The sequence below is a fragment of the Oratosquilla oratoria genome, chromosome 26 (genome assembly GCF_046742065.1).
Source record: "Oratosquilla oratoria isolate Oo_2021 chromosome 26, ASM4674206v1, whole genome shotgun sequence".
In the NCBI taxonomy this organism is placed as follows: domain Eukaryota; kingdom Metazoa; phylum Arthropoda; class Malacostraca; order Stomatopoda; family Squillidae; genus Oratosquilla; species Oratosquilla oratoria.
The window spans coordinates 43,420,544-43,441,502 of NC_134802.1; the positions used below are offsets into that span (position 1 = coordinate 43,420,544).

Sequence of the window (20,959 nt, forward strand, 5' to 3'; positions counted from 1 at the left end):
AACACTAAGACGCATTTATCGTGTTTTATATGTTCATGTTTTATATATTTTTATCGTGCACAATCACTTCAGCATCATAATATGTATAGGTAATCATTTATTATGTACCCTCTTACCTTAATATGTGTATTTTCAGCCTTTGGCTGCCACGTTTTCAATAAACCGCGTAACATTATTATTATTATTATTATCATTATTATTATTATCATTATTATTATTATTACACACACACACACACACACACACACACACACACACTTAATGCCTTACTTGTGGTACGGCATAGGAAGGGACCGAGTATATATGTATGTATGTATGTATGTATGTATGTATGTATGTATGTATGTGTGTATGTATATGTGTTCGAATGTGGGTGTGCAAACACTTCTATTTTCCCTCTGGGGCAATGTGTCAGTAAAATAAATGTACAGACGAATCACGTTACACGATACAATTACATTTCCAGCATCAATGTCGCATTTCGGAAAAAAAGAAAAAAAAGTTTCAGGACGCGACTCGGGTGGATCCGTCACCCTTGCTATGCAGCGACTATGAGTGCACCCACTCTTGCATATTTAGTCACAGAAACTCCAGTGCCGTTTGTTTGCATCGTAAATTACTTCAATGCTCAACGGTACGGTGGTACCGTTCGCAATCACTAATCCAGCGGTCTGAGTTCGATTGCCGCCCTGGGCTGAAATAATTTAAGTATCGCTGCGCTGCGAGTCGGCACTTCAACTTCCGTGGGCAAGGAGTTGTGTGTGGTGTGTGTGTGTGTGTGTGTGTGTGTGTGTGTGTGTGTGTGTGTGTGTGTGTGTGTGTGTGTGTGTGTGTGTGTGTGTGTGTGTCCGGTCACAGCATTACCTATAGATCGGGCATACATGATCTCTGAGCTCTCATCCTGGAGGGTAATAGCTGTCGATCACGAGTCCAACACGTGATCCAAGAACATGGTGAATCACGCAGGCGGTTAGAGGGACGGCGACTAGTGTCCCTCCCTGTGACCCGTTCTAGGTGGAAAGAATCTAGAAATAGACCGAAGGACGCTAGTGTCCTGGAACGAGTACCGTGGGAAAGGTGACAAGATTAATAAAATCGCCTGACGACAGTCAAAATAAAAGTCAAGGTTGAGGAGGTCCGTGGGGGTGTCTGTGTGACAGGGGGGAAAAAAATCTGAGATATCTTTCCTTACATATTTTCTTCTGGTTACTGAAGGAAGATTTTATTCAGCTGAGGGCCACGCAGACTCGGAACGAAACGAGAATTGGATCGAAGAATATTTTAATTCATTTTCCCCCCAATTATCACTTTGACATTTCAAAACAAATTACACCCTGGCAGTGCCTGCCTAACGTAAAATTGTATGATATTTTCAGAGCACAACAACTGCCACAGGTACAAAACTGTTGAGCATTGTTATTTCCAAAAACGAAAAAACATTTTGTAATTCAACTTAGAAGACTTTTTAATTAGAAAACAAACCTAAATACTCAAAACTGTGACTCCGTTTTCTTTTACGTGACGCGTTTTCTGTTGTATAAAATCGTCCGGCGCCTACCGTAACAAAATAAGAACAGTACTAATGGAGGAGACTACTAAAGACCATAAGGCCTACATTTAGCAGTTCCATGTCTCTTTACCATCTGTCTTTACTATACATAAAGTTATCTTCTCTCAAAAGAACCAATAGCTTCAACGCTCACTACATGGTTACTAAGTTTATTCCACTCTTTAACTACACTGTTGGCAAACAAATTTTTGTCTATTTCCTTCTTAAACCTAAATTATATCAATAGCCTTACTCTTTTTAGAACGATCATAACCCCCTAAATTGAATAAATAAATAAAAGAATAAATAAATAATATACATCTCTGTACCAAAAGGATTAATTTACCTTATAAGGATACAGGCAGCCAGCCACCATCATCCATTCTACTCCTATCCATCATCCATTTGTTTCTCTCTCATCTTAGCTCCTCGTGGATGACGGGTCATCCCCGACTCCCGCCCACTGCCCGGGTCGGAAGGGAAGCAATGCAGCAAGGCACAGCACCCTCACAGGAGGGTCCCAAAGCTTCATTTACTTGACAGGCAAACGGCGACTGCTCGCCCTCATACCAGTCGTTGACACAAATACATTGAAACATAACAACAATGCGACCTTTCTACCCAGAGATATTTGGGAGGTTCCGTTGATCGTTGCCGGTTGCTGCGGGGCTGTGGGTTTCTAGATAATGAAAATCTTTGCAATCTATCTTTTTGGGACCCGAGTTACGCCAAAAAATAAATTATTCTATGACTGGAGACTAACCCCTACTCAAGCCATTTACCTAATCTCCATTTTTAACCTTAACTACCATCTACCCCCTTCTGCTAAACTCCTTTAAATCTCCCCTTTGCCACGACTATACTTCCTGGTTTAGGTTTACGAAGGAAATAGGCAAAGAACTGGTTTACCAACAGTGTAGTTAACGAATGGAATAAACTTATTAATAACCGCGTACTGAGCGCTGAAACAACTGGTTGTCTTAAGAGAAGTTTAGTAAACTTCATGAATAGGTATGACAGGTGGTAAGGGACATGGAACTGTTTAGTGTAGGCCTTATGGTCTCTTGCAGCCTCCTCCATTCCTACGTTCTAATGTCCCAAAGGACAGAAGCGCTGGTTACCTTGGCTTCGCCCTGCGTATCTGCGAAATAGATGCTCCACAGCAGCAACTGTGGTCTTCACTTTGCCTGTGCCATTGGAACACCACGAGGGGGGAAGGGGGGGAAGGGGGAATGGGGGGAAGAGGGGGAAGGGGGGAAGGGGAGGGAGGAAGGCCTTTTTGTCCTACTGTGCACTGTACTGACGCGAAGGGAAAAAGAATGACGGCAAGGTAGACAAGAGAAGGCCCAGATGAGGAAAGAGAGAAGACAGACAGAGAGAAAGAGTGAAAGGGAGAGAGAGAAGGAGGGAGAGAGACAGAGTGAAAGGGGAGAGAGAGAGAGAGATAGACTGAAAGGGAGAAAGAGAGTGAAAAGTAGGGAGGGAGGGAGAGAGAGAGAGAGAGAGATAGAGTGAAAGGGAGTGAAAAGGAGATAGATAGAGAAAGTGAAAGGGAGAGAGAGAAAGGGAGAAAGAGAGTGAAAAGGAGAGAGAGAGAGAGAGAGAGAGAGAGAGAGAGAGAGAGAGAGAGAGAGAGAGAGAGAGAGAGAGAGATGGTGATGCAGAACACGAATGTGTGGGGAGGGAGTAGAACATGCAGAAAGGAAAAGTGAGAAAAGAGAAACGAGAGAGAGAGCAACGAGAGAGAGAGAGAGAGAACGAAAGAGAGAGAGAGAGAAAGAGAGAGAGAGAGAGAGAGAGAGAGAGAGAGAGAGAGAGAGGGGGAGGGAGGAGGGGTGGAAAGGAAAAAGAAGAACAAGATTAGAAGAAGCGTCACACCACAAAAACGAAAGGTAAGTAAATCGGAAAAAGGAGGAGGAAGAGGAAATGAAAAGCAAAGCGAAAAGGAAACGAGAGATAGAGAAAGGTAGAAGGAGTGGGGAGATTGGTGTGTGTATGCGTGTGTTTGTGTACGTATGTGTGTGTGTACGTGTGTGTCTGTGCGTACGTGTGTGTACGTATGTGTGTGTGTGTGCGTGTGTGTGTACGTATGTGTGGTGTGTGTGTGTGTATGTGTGTGTGTGTGTGTGCGCGTGTGTGTACGTATGTGTGTGCGTACGTGTTTGTGTACGTATGTGTGTGTGTGTGTGTGTGTGTGTGTGTATGTGTGTACGTATATGGTTGCGTGTAATTCACCATGGTCTTGGATCACATGTCGAACTCGTGATCGACATCTATTTCCCTCCCGGAAGAGAGCTCAGAGTTCGTATATGACCTATCTATGGGTAATGCTGTCATCTTACACGCGCACACACACACACACCCAGCTCCCCACCCACGAGGGTTGGAGTAACAACCCGAAGCGCAGCGATACTGAAACTATTTCAGCCCTGGGTGGTATTCGAATCCGGACCGCCGTAGTGGCGGCCGGGAACTCTACCAACTGTGCCACGAGTTGTGTGTGGTTGTTTGTGTGTGTATCTACGCCGAGGCACATAACTGCGGCCGAAGTCGTCACCTTTGCCCTACGTGCTTGACCTTTTACACTGGGAATCGGAGAGAAGTGCGGGATTCGAACCCACATCCAATCGAATGCGAACTGGTGGAGTAAAGGGAAGCGTGCTGGTCTCGCGTTCGCTTACATGTTCCCCTCGTCGCCCACAGAATCTAAGCGAAAATAGTCGAATCCCGCTCGCGTCCAATTCTCCCCCCCCCCCATAGGCCCTTGGGAGTTGCATCTTTGTTGCCGTATGTAACTTGTTAATTAAAACCTTATTAAGTTTGACGGCCTGATTTCGTTTGGTGGCCGACTTCGGCTTCCCTCCCCTCCCTACTCTCCATTATTAATTCGCTCACACACGCATACACACACACACACACATACACAAAGGGAGAGAGAGAGAGAGAGAGAGAGAGAGAGAGAGAGAGAGAGAGAGAGAAAGAGAGAGAGAGAGACAAAGAGATAAATATAGACAAAGAGAGAGATAGATAGATAGAGAGGGGAGAGACAAAGAGATAGATATAGAGATAGAAAGAGATAGATATTGACAGAGAGACAAAAGACATAGAGAGAGAAAGAGAGAGGAGAGACAAAGAGATAAATATAGACAGAGAGAGAGAGAGAGGGAGGAGAGACAAAGAGATAAATATAGACAGAGAGATAGATAGATAGAGAGGAGAGACAAAGAGATATAGACAGAGATAGATAGAGATAGAAAGAGATAGATATTGACATAGAGAAAGAAAGAGAGAGAGAAAGAGAGTATGAGAGAGAGAAAATCTAATTAACGCTTCATTCCTTTTCCTCTTCCCTCCTCCTCCTCCTCCTCTACTTTCCTCTCAATTCCTTTCAATCAGAAACGTTTGTCCTCGGTTACACATTCTTCCCTCCATTAACATCGTCAACTCGTCCCATTCCTCCTCTTCCTAGAATTCCTATTGATTATTCTCTTCTTCCTCCTCTTGCTTTCCTCTCCTCATTCTCTTCCTCCTCCTCCTCCTCCACTTTTTAACGTTCTTCTTCCTCCTCCTTGTCCTCTCCTTTTTTGCTCCTCCTCCTCCTCACCACCACCTCTTTCTCCTCCCCCAACACTACTTCCTCTTTCTCCTCCTCCTCCTTATTCCCCTCCTCCTCTCCAATTTCGCTCTTCTTCCTACCACCACCTCCACTACTTCCTCCTCCTCCTCCTCTTTATCCCCCTCCACCGCCTACACTTCTTCCTCTTCATCCACTCTCCCTTCTCTACCACTTCCACTTCTTCCTCTTCTTCCTCCTCCACCACCTCTTCCTCCTCCTCGCCTGGCTCGTTGGTTTTTCTTCTTCATTGCAGTGTCTGCTTCATCGAATTATTCATTAGTTCATCAAATCCTGATTTATCTATTTATTTATTTATCTATTTATTTTTTGGTCTACATACTGTACATTGTACATTCCTGGAGCGATTGCTTGAGCGTCTGTACACTTCCTTCCTTAAGGATAGAAGCGGAGGTGAAATCACAATGACTTCATTCCCTCTCCCCCCTCATCCCTCTCTGTTTCTCATGCCACTATCCCCGTTACCATTCCACAGCCACTGCATTCACATCGAACTATCAAGTGTAGGCCTTATGGTTTCTTGCAACCTCTTATGTTCTTATCCATTCCTCTGTCATAAACTGGGAGTGGTGGGGAGCCTACGCCAGGAGGAGCTGAGTAGCTGCGGCCGAAGCCGTCACCTTTGTCCTACTTTGCGCTTTGGGGACTGTTATGGGCAGGTAACACTGCTGGGAATCGGAGTGCGGGATTCGAACCCACAACTAAGTGCGAGACCAGCGCTGATAGGGACCTCTTGGTCCATAGCTAGGCAGGATGCAGAAGAACCAAAGATAAATGGTCACACAAGCTTATATGAGCTTTAATTGGATATGTGTTTATCCAACTGTATCTTGCAACTGCCTCTGCAGGAAGGTTAAGTTCCATTTCCTGACTACGCGGTGGACGTAACTGTTTCTTCTTCTTGCTCCTAAATCAAGGATATTCCCCCTCTGTGTTGCTAAAATACGTCAAAATTCCGTTTCCTGACTACGCGGTGGACGTGACTGTTTCTTCTTCTTCTTTCTAAATCAAGAGTATTTCCTCCTCAACGTTCGTGAAGAACGTTCCAGAGGCGTTCTTTCCAATAGCTCGCAATTCGAAGTCTTCGACATCTCTTGAAAACAAAGGCTGTGTTCATCTGGTTACAAGTCGATCCACTGACTTGCTTACTACAGAACCATGTTGCCAAAGTTCTCGCCTACAGCGTGCCATGTTGCCAAAGTTCTAGCCTACAGCGTGCTATGTTGCCAAAGATCTTGCGTATTGCGTGCCATGATGCCAAAATTCTGGTTTACAGCGTGCCATGTTGCCAAAGTTCTCGCCTACAGCGTGCCATGTTGCCAAAGTTCTCGCCTACAGCGTGCCATGTTGCCAAAGTTCTAGCCTATAGCTTGCCATGGTGCCAAAGCTCTTGCCTACAGAGTGCCAAGGTGCCAAAGTTCTACGCTCCAGCATGTCATGTGGCCAAATTTCTCGCTATAGCGTGCCATGGTGCCAAATTTCTTGCCTACAAAGTGCCATGTTGCCAAAGTTCTCGCCTACAGCGTGCCATGATGCCAAAGTTCTCTCCTACAGCTTGCCATATTGCCAAAGTTCTCGCCTACAGAGTACCATTCTGCCAAAGTTCTCGCCTACAGCGTGCCATTCTGCCAAAGTTCTAGCCTACAGCATGACATGATGCCAAAGTTCTCTTCTACAGCGTGCCATGTTGCCAAAGGTCTTGCCTACAGCTTGCCATGATGCTAAAATTCTACCCTACTGCGTGCCATGTTGCCAAATTTCTCGGCTATACGTGCCATGTTGCTAAAATTCTCGCCTACAGCTTGCCATGGTGACAAAGTTCTATCCTACAGCGTGCCATGTTGCCAAACTTCCTACATCCCATGAAGCCAAAGTTAAGATGACGGTCTGTTCCTGCAAGCTGATAGGCTGACACGGTCCGGGAAACTGACGGCCAATGAGAATCCTAGGTCAACTCCTTATGGGTGAGCGCGCACCAATCAGCTCCTTGGATGAGCAGGCCACGTCTCGCCTACTTTGGCTGGACGGGCTATGGGTACCTCGTTAATCGGTAACTTCAGGAATAAGAAAAGTTTTAAAATTCTCAGATTACGTCGTTAACTTTAACCAAATCAATAAAGAGTGTCCGGTTGTACCATTGCCATTTTCTTCCAGATTATTTCCGTATTGGATATAATTCCATTACCATTAAACGAAACATACTCCTTACGTACTCGGTGGCCCTTTTCCTTTGTATCATAAGTGTCTACAGGCGATTTAATTCATATATTTGCCACCCCCTTCGTTATGTCTTGCGATGCCTTCCAGCCAAATCCAGAACCCTCAGCGTGTTCCAGGATTCCTCGACTTCAGTTATAATAAAATAACCTGAAGACATGCAGAAAACACACATACACAGCTCGATGGTGTGGTGGTACCGCGCTCGATCGCTCATTCAGCGGTCAGAATTCGAGTTTCGCCTGAGGCTGAAAATTTCGGCATCAGTGTACTGCGCGCCGGTACGCCAACTCTGATGGGCGTTTTTATTTATTTATATTTTGTGTGTGTGTGTGTGTGTGTGTGTGTGTGTGTGTGTGTGTGTGTGTGTGTGTGTGTGTGTGTGTGTGTGTGTGTGTGTGTGTGTGTGTGCGCGCGCGTCTAAGGTCACAACATATCTCATAGATTGGGCCATATATGAGCTCTGAGCTATCACACGGGAGGGTAATAGCTGTCGATCACGAGCCCAACACGTGATCCAAGACAGTGATGAAAGGCGCACACACACACAAACACACACACACACACACAGAGGCGCCGAAGAAGACAAAGAAGAAAAAGAAAAAGAGGAAGGAGAAGAAGAAGAAACAATGATAAGGTTCGTGATAATCGAACTCTTTCTTTCTACTACAAAAGCTTAATTTAGTTGGGTTCCCCTTCCATCAACTACGATTTATATGTTTTTCTCAAAGTACAAATCATGGCACTGACAGCGCAGAGGAAAAATTCGATTCAACTATGTAGAGGCAGAGAGAGAGAGAGAGAGAGAGAGAGAGAGAGAGAGAGAGAGAGAGAGAGAGAGAAAGAGAGGGAGAGGACAGAGAGGAGAGAGGGGAGAGGAGAATGAGAGGAGAGCAAGAGAGAGAAATAGAGAGAAATAGAGAAAGAGAGAGACAGAGAGAGAGGGAGGAAAGAGAGGAGAGGGAGAGGAGAAAGGGGAGAGGAGAGAGAGGAGAGGAAGAGAGAGAAATAGAGATAAATAAAGAAATAGAAAGAGAAAGAAATAGAGAAATAGAGAGAAAGCAAGAGCGAAATAGAGAGAGAAATAGAAAGAGAGAGAATCCATTTTGGTCTCCGAAGGATCTTATTCTTCGCTGTGGGGGGAAAAGCGAGAAGAGGAACAAGGCCCTGCTGCTGCCATGCGATTCCATTCGCCTCCGCAGCATTCTTTCCTATGACGTCGAGCTTCCAGGCCATCTCGGCTACTCCCTCGCGTACCGGGTGGTACGTTTCCCCTTCGTTCAGGCTGACGCCAGGCGATTTTATTCACTCTGGGTGAAACTGACTTGATAATGATATATATATATATATATATATATATATATATATATATATATATATATATATATATATATATATATATATATATACACACATAGTCACTATCACTTGTCACGTGCTAGCGGAGGTTCGAGTCCTTGGCTGTACCAAGTTTCAATTTCTGCATGTATGCCTCCTCGAGTGTCTCGACGTTGATGGCTTAGAATTAAAGTGAATTGTGGTTGATATATATATATATATACTGTATATATATAAAGTTTCCGAAAGCACCCAAGTACGTGCACATAACCACAAATGAATTTCTGTAGATGTAAGGACGCCACATATTTGGTTAAAACACAAGAGGTGAAGTTTAGTCACAGCAGTCACAAGCCACAGTTCGTAAACATACAAGATCACGACAACAGCCGGGACACGCATGTTCGCACACAACCATCGACTTTAAACAAAAATAATTCAAAAAACAAACTCAACGACTGAAAATATTGTGACGTTTTTCTTCCGACAGGAAATGTCAATGACGACGAGTGAAATTGGTGCAAAACAGACTTTGGAAAACAGGCTCAAGGAACCAAGACTCTTCATTAGAACATAAAAGAACGGAGGAGACTACAAGAGACCATAAGGCCTACACTAGGCAGTTCCCTGTCCCTTGCCACCTGTCATCTCTATCCATAAATTTATCTCGTTTTCTCTTTAAACAACCAATTAATTCAGCGCCCACTATGTGGATGTTAAGTCTTCACCCGGGCATCCTCAGCTTGATGGATGACGATAACGACGAAGAACAAAACGTCAACATTAGACAGAAAAGATAACTTTATGGATAGGTATGACAGGTGGTACGGGACATGGAACTACCTAGTGTATGCCTTACATTCTCTTCCAGTCTCCTCCATTCTTGTGACAGAACGAATATCGCCAGAATTAATTGGTCTTTGAGAACATCACACGACGATGGGGTGGAAGGGGAATCTTTGTCCTCTGAAAAGAATTGTCCAACATGAGGTTATTACACGAAAATCCTTCGTTTTCGTTAACACGTTAGGCAAGAACGTCTTTAAAAACCTTAAACCCAAAGGGATTTTTTGCTCCTTCCAGGGACGTCTGGAAGGGCGAGCACTTCTTGGAATTCCAGAGGATCCAGGGCGTCACATCAAGACTGGAATTCCAGCGAAGACACAGATTCGCAACGTTCCAGAATGGCAGAAGCACGAGTCAGACCCCTTTTCCAGGATGGAAAAAGGAAAATTATAATTAAAGAAAATAAAAAACAATTCTCGTTTTGTTTCTACATTCGCGTATCCTGAACTGTGATAATGAGATGGATAGGATGTGTGTGTGTGTGTGTGTGTGTGTGTGTGTGTGTGTGTGTGTGTGTGTGTGTGTGTGTGTGTGTGTGTGTGTGTGTGTGTGTGTGTGATTCACTACGGTCTTGGGTCACGTGTTGGACTAGTAATCGACAGCTATTACCCTCCCGGATGAGAGCTCAGAGCTCATATATAACCGATCCATAGGTAATACTGTGAGCTTACACACACATAACTCCCCGCCCACGAGAGTTGGAATAACGACCCGTAGCGCAACGATAATCAAATCATTTCAGCCCTGGGCGGATTCGAACTCGGACCGCTGGGGTTACGGTTGCGAACATTTTTTCACGAATAAAATCGCCTGACGACAAAAAGAATAAAAAAAATCACATCTCGTACGAAAGGGGTTCCCCGAGATGAAGTCTATCAACGGGGGGTTCCGTCGATTCCTGGGACACTTCCCTTTGAAGCGGTAAGGAACGGCGGGCCGTAGGGGTAGGGGGGGAGTCACAGATGCCCCTGCACTCTCCGTAGGGGAACTCCCATCCCTTGGGAGGCGTTAGGGAGTGGAGCAGATGTCCCTCACTTCCTTCCCGATTTGCTTAATCGAGTCTACGGACGAAGTCTCAAAGAAAAGAACAGAAAATGGCCTTCGTGAAGTATATTCACATTACTTACATCGAGAGTTGGCGGGCAGGGAAAGATGTATTTACCATATACGCGCGCGCACACACACACACACACACACACACACACACACACACGCACAGTTACAGAAGAGATATGAAAAAATTAGCTTCCCACACAGAGTGATAGATATCTGGAACAAACTGAACGAGGAAACAGTGAGTGCTAAAACTATACAAAATTTTAAGAACAAACTGGATGCGGAAAGATACAAAAGCGGGTCACTACGAGCATAGCTCTCTTCCCGTATAATACAACTAGGTAAATACACACACACATACACCTCGTGGCGCAGTGGTTAGAGTTCACAGGTGCCACAAAGGCAGCCATCCGGGTTCGAATCCCCCGCCCAGGGCTGAAATAATTTCAGTATCGCTGCGCTGCGAGTCGTTACTCCAACTCTCGTGGGCGGGGAGTTGGGGGTGTGTGCGCGTGTAAGGTCACAGCATTACCCATAGATCGGTCATATGAGCTCTGAGCTCTCATCCGGGAGGGTAATAGCGGTCGAGCACGAGTCCAACACGTGATCCAAGACCATGGTGGTGAATCACACACACACAATCATAATAATTGGAAAATAAAGATAAAACCCAATTTGGAACCATACATGAATTTGAGGCTGATGATGGAGAGTAAGAGACAGAACCCCACGAGCGTTGGTTCTTTCCTATATACTAGAGTTTGGTCAATACAATTAGGCAAACACACACACACACACACACATACAGAGAGAGAAAGGGGTACACAACACGATGATGAGGCACAAGAACGAAACTAAAAACACACTGAAAGAGAGAGAGAGAGAGAGAGAGAGAGAGAGAGAGAGAGAGAGAGAGAGAGAGAGAGAGAGAGAGAGGGAAAGAGAGATAGAGAAAAGAGGATACACAACACGATGATGAAGCACAGGAACGAAACTAAAAGCATAGAGAGAGAGACTGACAGAACGAAACTAAAAAAACCAATAAAGAATCGGAGCAGCAGCAGCCCAGGTGAAGCCTCAGCGAGTTTCATTCTCAGTCTGTGGAACTCATTAATTGCAAATCTACTTTGTGTGCGGCACGAGGAAAATTAGATCTCATTCGCTTTCTCTATACGGATGAAATTTATATAAATTTTGTCCTGGATCATGCCAGACGATTCCGTTCAGATGAGAGGTGGACCTCAGCTCCAGATTGGGTCACGACCTGGGATGTCCCCCCCAAAAAAAAAAAAAAAAAAAAAAAAAAAAAAAAAAAAAAAAAAGCATATATATATATATATATATACACATACACACACACATTATTATATATATATATATATATATATATATATATATATATATATATATATGTATGTATATATTATATTATAATAATAAATAAAATAATAATAATGTAATAATGCAATGCACCAGCCCGCTTGACACATACCACTGGAAGTTAAACTTCTCAAGATGGTCTTCCCCGAAGTCTTCGGCCAGGTCTACGAAGTCGTGATCCCAGTCCATGACACAGGTTGAGGAAACCAAAAGGAAAAAAAAATAACCGAGACGTGGACCGTTCCAGAAAGGCGCCTCACCAACACTTATCAGTGAAGAAGGTCTGTGCAGACCCTCGCGCGTGTATTCATGAGCAACGACATGAAGACGCCATATCTTCAAGGCTGAGCCTGGAACCACGTCTTCCTGGAAGGGCCCTCCATTCCTCCCGAGGTATACCTGGAGTTTGTGAGGGCAATTACGCGAAAACCTGTTGCAGAGGCTGGAAGGGGAGGATCTCCTATTCGACTATTCCACCGGTGCAGAATACTTTATCACACATTTTCGAAGAGTGAATACTGAAGGTAACATTTTTCTGTTTATTATGTCTGATTCATCACTCATTATCCTTTAGTATGTTTGAACCATGTGTTTATGATCACATACACAAACGTGTGGCGTTGAATCTTTTACTTTCTCTTGACTCACTTGATGCCCCGTATAAGCATCACTGACCATCGTCACACAATCTACCGATTATCTTCTATCTAAGGACACTGGTTTCCCTTACAAGTACCCTGCGTTATCGACGAACGCCAGGCGTGAGTGTGACCAAAATAGATGAACGCCAGGCGTTAGTGAGTGTGACCAGAAGGATAAATGACATAGACCCATCAAACATGTCACGTCTAACCAGTAGTGACATGTCGGGTGTAAGGCTTGTGACAGATGACCTCCCTTGACACACGGAGAAGGTAACTGACGTCAGTTGTGTTGGTAAATATGTCACATTTGCTGGGTGCAGATTTGATTTCTGCGTCACTTCCGGAGATTTGATCAACAGAGTCCTTCTGGCTTCTTCTTCTTGTTTTCTTGAAGATCACAAACGCAACTCACGCGTGAACGAGTTAATAAACTCCATTTTTTCTGAACAGGTTCGAAATTTTTACTGAAGACGTTGATGACTGTCACACGAGATTAACGTTGAACAAAATTATTACAGGCTTGAATCACACACCTTGCTCCGAAAGAGGAGAGAAAAATCGACACTTGATCTCACAAACAAAAAGAGATAAAAATATATATATTTAAAATGAAAATGTTCGCGCACTTTACGCAACACCTGTTTCCCAAGGGCGAAAACGAAATTTAATAAATATCTTTTTTTCTATTCCCAATGACGGGCGAACGAACAACAGATCACGTCAGAAGCAAACAATCTCCTCCGCGATTTTTCTCCCCCCCCTTTGCGATGGGGGGACGGGTGGATGGGTGGGGGGGACGCCTTCCTTTATCCCCCCACCACTTGCTTCCAAAGCCTTCCGACGGCAAGGATTCCAATCACAGAAATGGAAAAGAATCTTGATGGGGAGGGCAAGATGTGCTCCGTTGGTGTTTGGCACACACAGAGACGAGTAGGCCAGCTGTGGTGGTGGTGGAAGTGGTGGTGGTGGTAGTGGTGGTTGGGGAAGGTACAGGAGGACAAACTAAAGGTGGCAGTGCCTGCGAGGCCCTGCTGTGTGCCACCAAGAGGTGGTACGGGTGCCATTCGCATTGATCGTGCCAACTTTGGCACAGTCACAAAGAAGACGCACACTGGCTACAGGTGATGCCATCGGTTCTCGGCCCTCCACGTCTCGCGTCTACTTCGAGGGTTCTCGAACTTCTTCTTCGGGTACTTCGTGGAATCCTCTTCGTTACCGGAAGGAAGTCACGGAAATGAATAAAATCGCCTGGCGGCAACCAGGACCGGGAGAGGCTCAAGATTGAAGGTAATCAATTATATGATGGAGTGACATCAATTATTGACGGAATCCATATTGATGAACAGAATCTCGAAAAAAAAAACTTTAAGACAGAGAGAGAGAGAGAGATGGGGGGAGGGGGAGAGAGAGAGAGAGAGAGAGAGAGAGAGAGAGAGAGAGAGAGAGAGGGCAAGTTGGCACCAGTAGTACAATACGACTGTGGGTTCAAGGTTTCGTTAGTACCTCTTGCTATGTCTGCATGAAGGTGTAGACACACACACACACACACACACACACACACACACACACACACACACACATCGGAAACTAGGTTTAATAATTCGAGAGTACGAGACAGGAGCCCACGAGCGTTGCTCCTTTCTTGTGTACTGTAATTAGGTAAATAGCATTAGGAAGACACAGAGAGAATGAAACATAGAGAGAGAGAGAGAGAGAGAGAGAGAGAGAGAGAGAGAGAGAGAGAGAGAGAGAAAGGGAAGAGAGGGAAAAGAGAGAGATAGAGAGGGAAGAGAGGGAGAAAGAGGGAGAAAGAGGGGGGAAGAAAGGGAAGAGAGGGGAGGGAGGGAGGAGAGAGAGAGAGAGAGAGAGAGAGAGAGAGAGAGAGAGAGAGAGAGAGAGAGAGGGGGGGGGGAAGTGAGGGAGAGAGAAGGAAGAGAGAGAGAAAAAAGAGTGAGAAGTAAAGGAAGAGAAAGAGAGAGAGAGAAGAGAGAGAAGTGGGAGAAGAGAAAGAGAGAGCAAAAAGAAGAAAAGAAGAAAGAAGAGAAGATAAGAAAAGAGGGAGTGAAGATTAGAGAAGCAACATGAGAGAATATAAGAAAAAAAAAAAGTGAACGAGAAGAAAGGGAAAGAGAGAAAGAACTATCCGGTAGCGCGACTCGCGCGCACACACACACACGGAAAAAAAGGAGGTCCCCATCACCATTAAAGCGGGCTTTATAAGGAAGGGTGGCTGGCCCAATGGACACCTAGACCAAGTTAACGGGCGATCAAGCTTAAACTGGCCCCGCCGAGACGACATCATCACAAAATACGCTACATGGAGGAGGTGGGGGTGAGGATGGGAGGGGGGGGGGGAAGAGGGCGGATGAAAGGGATATAAACCCGTAAAAAATCCGTCATAAAAAGGAATTTTAGGGCGGAATGCGCCCTACATGCGGAGGGGAGGGGAGGGGAGGGGAGGGGAGTACCTGACCGTCACTATAGAACACAGAGGTTATCACTAGCCCTACGAAAGTTATCTACCTGTGGGCGTGGAATCATTGACCCTGATTTTGGGCGTGTCGGGACACAGGTGTGTGTCGTCGAGGGAGGTGGAGGTGACGGGCGTGTTGGGCGTCGTGGGCGTAGTGCTGTTCTCCCCGTCTTCGGAACGGGACGATCTAGCAGATCCCCGCCTGCTGCCGGCTCGACTAGCCGCCCTGCTACTGCTGTCGCTGCTGCACCCGCCCGCCATGGGCACTACGCCTACGCCCACGCCCACGCCCGTGCTGCTCGTGCTGCCTCTGCTGACCGAAGCTGTGGTAATGGTCGTGAGCTGAGGGCTGCCGATGTTGGACTTACAGGAAGGCGTGTCTTCGTCGTCGCCTTCTTCGCCCTCGACGTTCAGCGAAGGGCACGAAGTGCTTAGTCGAGACAGGCCCCGGCCACCCTGCGGATGAACAAGAAAAAATATTAGAAATAAGAAAAGAAAAAATAAAACAAAATAAAATAGATCGCGAAGTGGGAGCAATCAGATATACATTAACTTTAAACCGTTAAAATTTTAACAAAAAATAATCTTTTAACGATTTGTATATGACTACCGTTAGGTGATTTTTATCTAGTTGAAGGAAACCACCCCACCACCGTGGGGCGAATGGGTTAATAATAATAATAATAATAATAATAATAATAATAATAATAATAACAATATATATATATATATATATAATATATATATATATATATATGAGATATATATGTGTATATATATATATATATATATAATATATATATATATATATATATACAATAAAGGTAAGCTCAGAGCGAAATAATTGTGACTGACTATGGGTTTACATTTCACATGATAAAATTACACGTGTATACACACACACACTCGAGCACACACAATCAGCGTTTCGAAATGCCACGCTCCAATACAGAGTTCGAGTCCCACTCCGTGCGCGACAGATTCCACAGATACAGCAAGCCGTTACTGCCCTCTTGAGCAAGCGGATGGGTGTGTGGTGTGTATAACGTCACAGTACTATCCACAGACTAGGTCATAATATGACATCTGAGTTTTCATTCGGGGACGTAATAACTGTCGATCACTAGTCCCACACGTGGTCCAAGGCATTAGTTAATCGCACAACTTTGAGAAAAAGACGTTTCCCCACGAGCATAGAGCTCTTATCCTGTACATTAGAACATTTTGTTCATGCTTAGTTGTAGATCCAATTAGTGCGGGAAAAAAATTCACATCCATTTCTTTCCGTAATGGATGCTTGTTAAAGTCTACAAGAACTAAGAGATTCTGAATTAAATCTTGCTACGTTATCATGGCTGGATTACACAAACAAGAATTTCAGTCATCAGTCATCCATAAGAGCTCAAGAGTTAAACTCTAAATGTTAAACTTCCTCAAGTTTTTGAAAAAAAAAAGGTTAAGGAAGTTAGCCACTCCAACGACGCTGTTCAAGATGGCATCCAAGATGAATGGCTATTGTTTTCAATTTTCTTAGCGTCTTTATGCTCTCGCGAGAAGGAATGCACAGAGGGTATATATATATATATATATATATATATATATATATATATATATATATATATATATATATATATGCGTAATATACACTAGGAAAAGTAAACTAACGAAGCAGAGCGCTTTCGTATAACTTCATAATTCCTTCTTTGTATCTACACTGAAGGTGTAATTATACGAAAGCACTCTGCTTCGTTAGTTTACTTTTCCTAGTGGTTACTTACGCATTTGTGAGCACACGCTCCTGGTGTTTTTATTGCATATATATATATTATATATATATGCATATATGTTGCAGAATGATCACTAAAAACACACGTAACCACAGGTAACCACAAAGGAAATCGTAAAGAAACAGAAATTACCAAGCGCTTTCGTGTTATTCACATATTCAGTGAATACCTGTGAATAACACGAAAGCGCTTGGGAATTTTTGTTTCTTTACGATTTTCTTTGTGGTTGCCTGCAAAAAAAAGTATATATATATATATATATATATATATATATATATATATATATATATATATATATATATATATATCCTTAAAACACTATGACTTTCACGGAAACAGGCTGAAAGACTACTTCAAAAGAAACAATATTTCCGAAACAAACCAAATAAAGAAAAAAGAAAAAAAAAAGACTAATATCTTCTCGGGACTCATTTAAACAGTTTGAAATGGTAATTCTTATTGCAACCACTAAAACTTAACGTCTTTCTCTATATATCTAACAGATACGGTACATTATCATCACTGCCATTTTAACTACCACATTAGCTAACACACCCCACTGCAGTAAATATAGCATGTATCATCCACATAACCTGTTATAACCTTTGCTTTACACCAACCACGCGATACCATTTTTGATAGGCTCTCTTCACTCTTTACGATATGTTCCAGCCTCTCACCGCGCCATGATATTATGAAAAGGTTCTTGAGAGTAACTATCCTTCTTCTCCTTTAGTGAAGTCAGTGGTACACTCCAGAGAGGGTATTCATCACCGGCAACGTGGCGGGGGTGATTGCCTTTCATTCCTGAACTGTGAATACTGAGCGGACAGAATAAACGACAGCTTAAAGATTATCCTACGGTCGTTTGTCGTCTTGGTTGCAATGTGTTCGCGGTCACAAAGTGAGTCATACAACCTGGAAATAATTCTCTCCTTCATGCCGAACACGCGGTTCCAGTCCTTGAGTGGGCGTCTATAAGGCTGTAACTCGCTTGCACTGTGAACTGTTTCAGAGGCTTTCAGCCTGATCCTACGTCCTGTGATAGCAGACTGTTGTAGTATGGAAAAAGATGAATCATCTTGGAGTTTGTCCAAAGCACTATGAGATAGCAACTCTCTGAATGGCTTGAAGCGACATGACGTCACAGGCTGTTGACGCCGACGAACCTGATTGGTTTATTAGTCTGTTCCAAGAACGAGAGCAACAACACACACGGTAATCATAATCGTCTTATTCATATAAGTGTTTCAATCAATCTCCTCTCAATACAGTAATAATGTTGTCTAGGAATCCTCTTTGTGTAGTGATAATTAATTCCCACGTTACCATCAAATACATCAACGCACAAACATTTCTGGGCTCTACACTTTTCAGTGCCGGTTAACGCTTCCTACTCATTCTGGTTTCAGACAGATTTTTTTATTATCAATTTCCGTGTTACAGCTCTGGAAGCACATCGTATTAAAGGGTTAATCAAACTGATCAAAGAATGTTGTTCCATCTCCCAGGTGAAAAATTTCACTTTCGTATCATAATGCTTTACAAAGGTCCACAAAGGACGAGCATACTGACAGAAGACCTTTTGGTCCATAAATACGTAGGATGCTAGGAACAGATAATTAAACGAAGAAATTAATAAGCAAGCGAACCAAACAACTGGCAGGCATTGCAGTATATCGCTTTGGTGTTTATCTAAATGAATCTTAAATCTTCGAACCGTACTACATTGCACTGGCACTACAGGAAGTTTATTCCATTCATAGACTACACGGTTGTCTAACGGCTGTACTTAAAAACAAAATCTTTCCTTATATAAATATTATATAAATTCTTCGAAGGGAAAGATTTATACAAGGAAAGATTTTTTTAAGAATACCACCGTAATATTTTAACGGTGGTATTCTTAAAAAAAAAATATTTCCTTAGATAAATCTTTCCCTTCCAAGTTTGTAAAAGATTTATATGAGGAAAGAATTTTTTTAGAATACCATCGTATGTTATATCTACCCATTTCCGAACTGAATCTACGTCCGGATACGTAATATACGACACACACACACCAACCGCCGTGGGTAGATAAGATTGAAGCTATATATCTATTTGAAGCAGATGGAACCAAAAGGAATTTTCTGGAATATATTCTGTAGACTCGCGGTTGACGAAGGACTGCTGCAGTTCCCAGAGGGTCACCCTTTCTGTATTCACAAGTCCTCATCTCCCTGGGCATCGTGAAAGTACGTCTAAAGGCCTCTTTTTCATCATAAAACGATCAAATATCATACAATTCTAAGAGGCACCAATTGACGACCACGCTTTACTCTCTCTGGCTTTAAACGTGTTAGGTCTGGTGATCAGAGACATGATGTGGAGTAAATAAAAAGTTACGGCGATATCTTTCAAATGACCAAATCAAGCCTCGACCTATGTCCCCCAGCGTGGGACGCATATCTAGCACATTTGCTGGTACAGTAGTAATAGACGATCGTCTATCCTTAGAGTCCGAGTTCGAGACTAAGTCGCCATATATATATATATATATATATATATATATATATATATATATATATATATATATATATATACATGCACGCAGTCATATATACAGATATTTTTGTGTTTTGTCTTGTTCTCGAACTGACTGCTCAAACAAGAACATGATAATCCCCGTGAATATGTTGTGCATAATGGAAAACACTATGTGGTGCTGTTGTCAGAAAATGCAATTTCACTATAAAATGACTTATATGTACACACACACACACACACACATATATATATATATATATATATAATATATATATATATATATAATATATATATATATGCAATAAAAACAAAGGATATGTATGTTCTGAAAATAAAGGTTAACCACTCTGAAGAGAAACAACCGAAGGAGAGCGCTTTCGTGTACTATATCGTCAGGGTAAGAATACATGATGTAATACACGAGAGCAATCTACTTCGGTTCTTTTCAGAGTGGTTAACCTGCATATCATATATACAGTATATATATATATACAGTATATATGTATATGTATATATATATATATATATATATATATATATATATACAGATGTATATATATATGAGTGGGAGGGTGGTGAGGTAAACACCAGGAACCGTTGGAGTTTTATTACCTCACCACCCTTCCACTCATTGTCTTACGCACTTCAACATATATATATATATATATATATATATATATATATATATATATATATATATATATACACATACATATTTACAGTATCTGCAATAATGAAATTCAGCTCCAGTTCCCGATTCAAAATACTATTATAGTGACAGTAATTCAAAAATTATTTTCCAATTTTCCGGGCGCCGCCCTTTGCCTGGCGACAAGAATATGGGTTCAGTCATCCGCGTCATAAAATTTTGATTTCTTCTGGTTGCCTCCACGTGAATCTATTCAGATCTAAAAAAATCCCGGGCCTGCCTGCCACCCTCGGATTAAGAGGAGGAGGAGGAGGAGGAGGAGGAGGAGGAGAGAGGAGGAGGAGGGGGGAGGAGGAGGAGGGAGGAGATGGAGGAAGTGTTGGAGTTTTGCACTGCGACATAATCAGTTAAGCTAATTCGATATGTTGATCGAGGAAACTACCCAGGGTCACAAAGTCAAAGTGCAGTTACAGTAGTACTAGTAACTGTAGTAGTTGTTGTAGTAGTAGCAGTAGTAATATAGTAATAGAAGTAGTAGTAATAATAGATGTAGGGCCAGGGCTTATTCACTCCGATAACCTTCACGATTTCAGACGGGATGGGTCCAAGGTCAAAGGCATTCTACACTTGTGTAGCAGAGTTGATGGCAGGAAAGAAACAACAACCAAAGAGCAGTTTTGTAGTGTGGATGAGATGTAGACTATCGTTCTCATTCTTAACCCTTTAACCTCAGATGACATGATGAAAAAAGGACATACTTTGAAGAAAAAAAAGTCTAGTATCTAATTGTTTATAGCAAGGGCTAGCATGAAGAATATGAAAGCACTTCAGTACCTCTCATGACTACAGAGGAAAAA

At 43.0% G+C, this 20,959-nt stretch overlaps 1 protein-coding gene across 7 annotated transcripts in view; it reads right to left on the minus strand.

Annotated features, from left to right (window-relative positions):
* The window catches only part of LOC143039494 (uncharacterized), a 957,356-nt gene that overhangs the window by 187,079 nt on the left and 749,318 nt on the right, over nt 1-20,959 (minus strand). For 6 of the 7 annotated variants that reach the window (XM_076209609.1, XM_076209610.1, XM_076209607.1 and 3 more), the window contains one exon: nt 15,188-15,593. In XM_076209609.1, coding sequence (XP_076065724.1) covers nt 15,188-15,593 — 406 coding nt within the window. The remainder of the gene's footprint in view (nt 1-15,187; nt 15,594-20,959) is intronic. The other variant, XM_076209611.1, reaches the window with a different exon arrangement.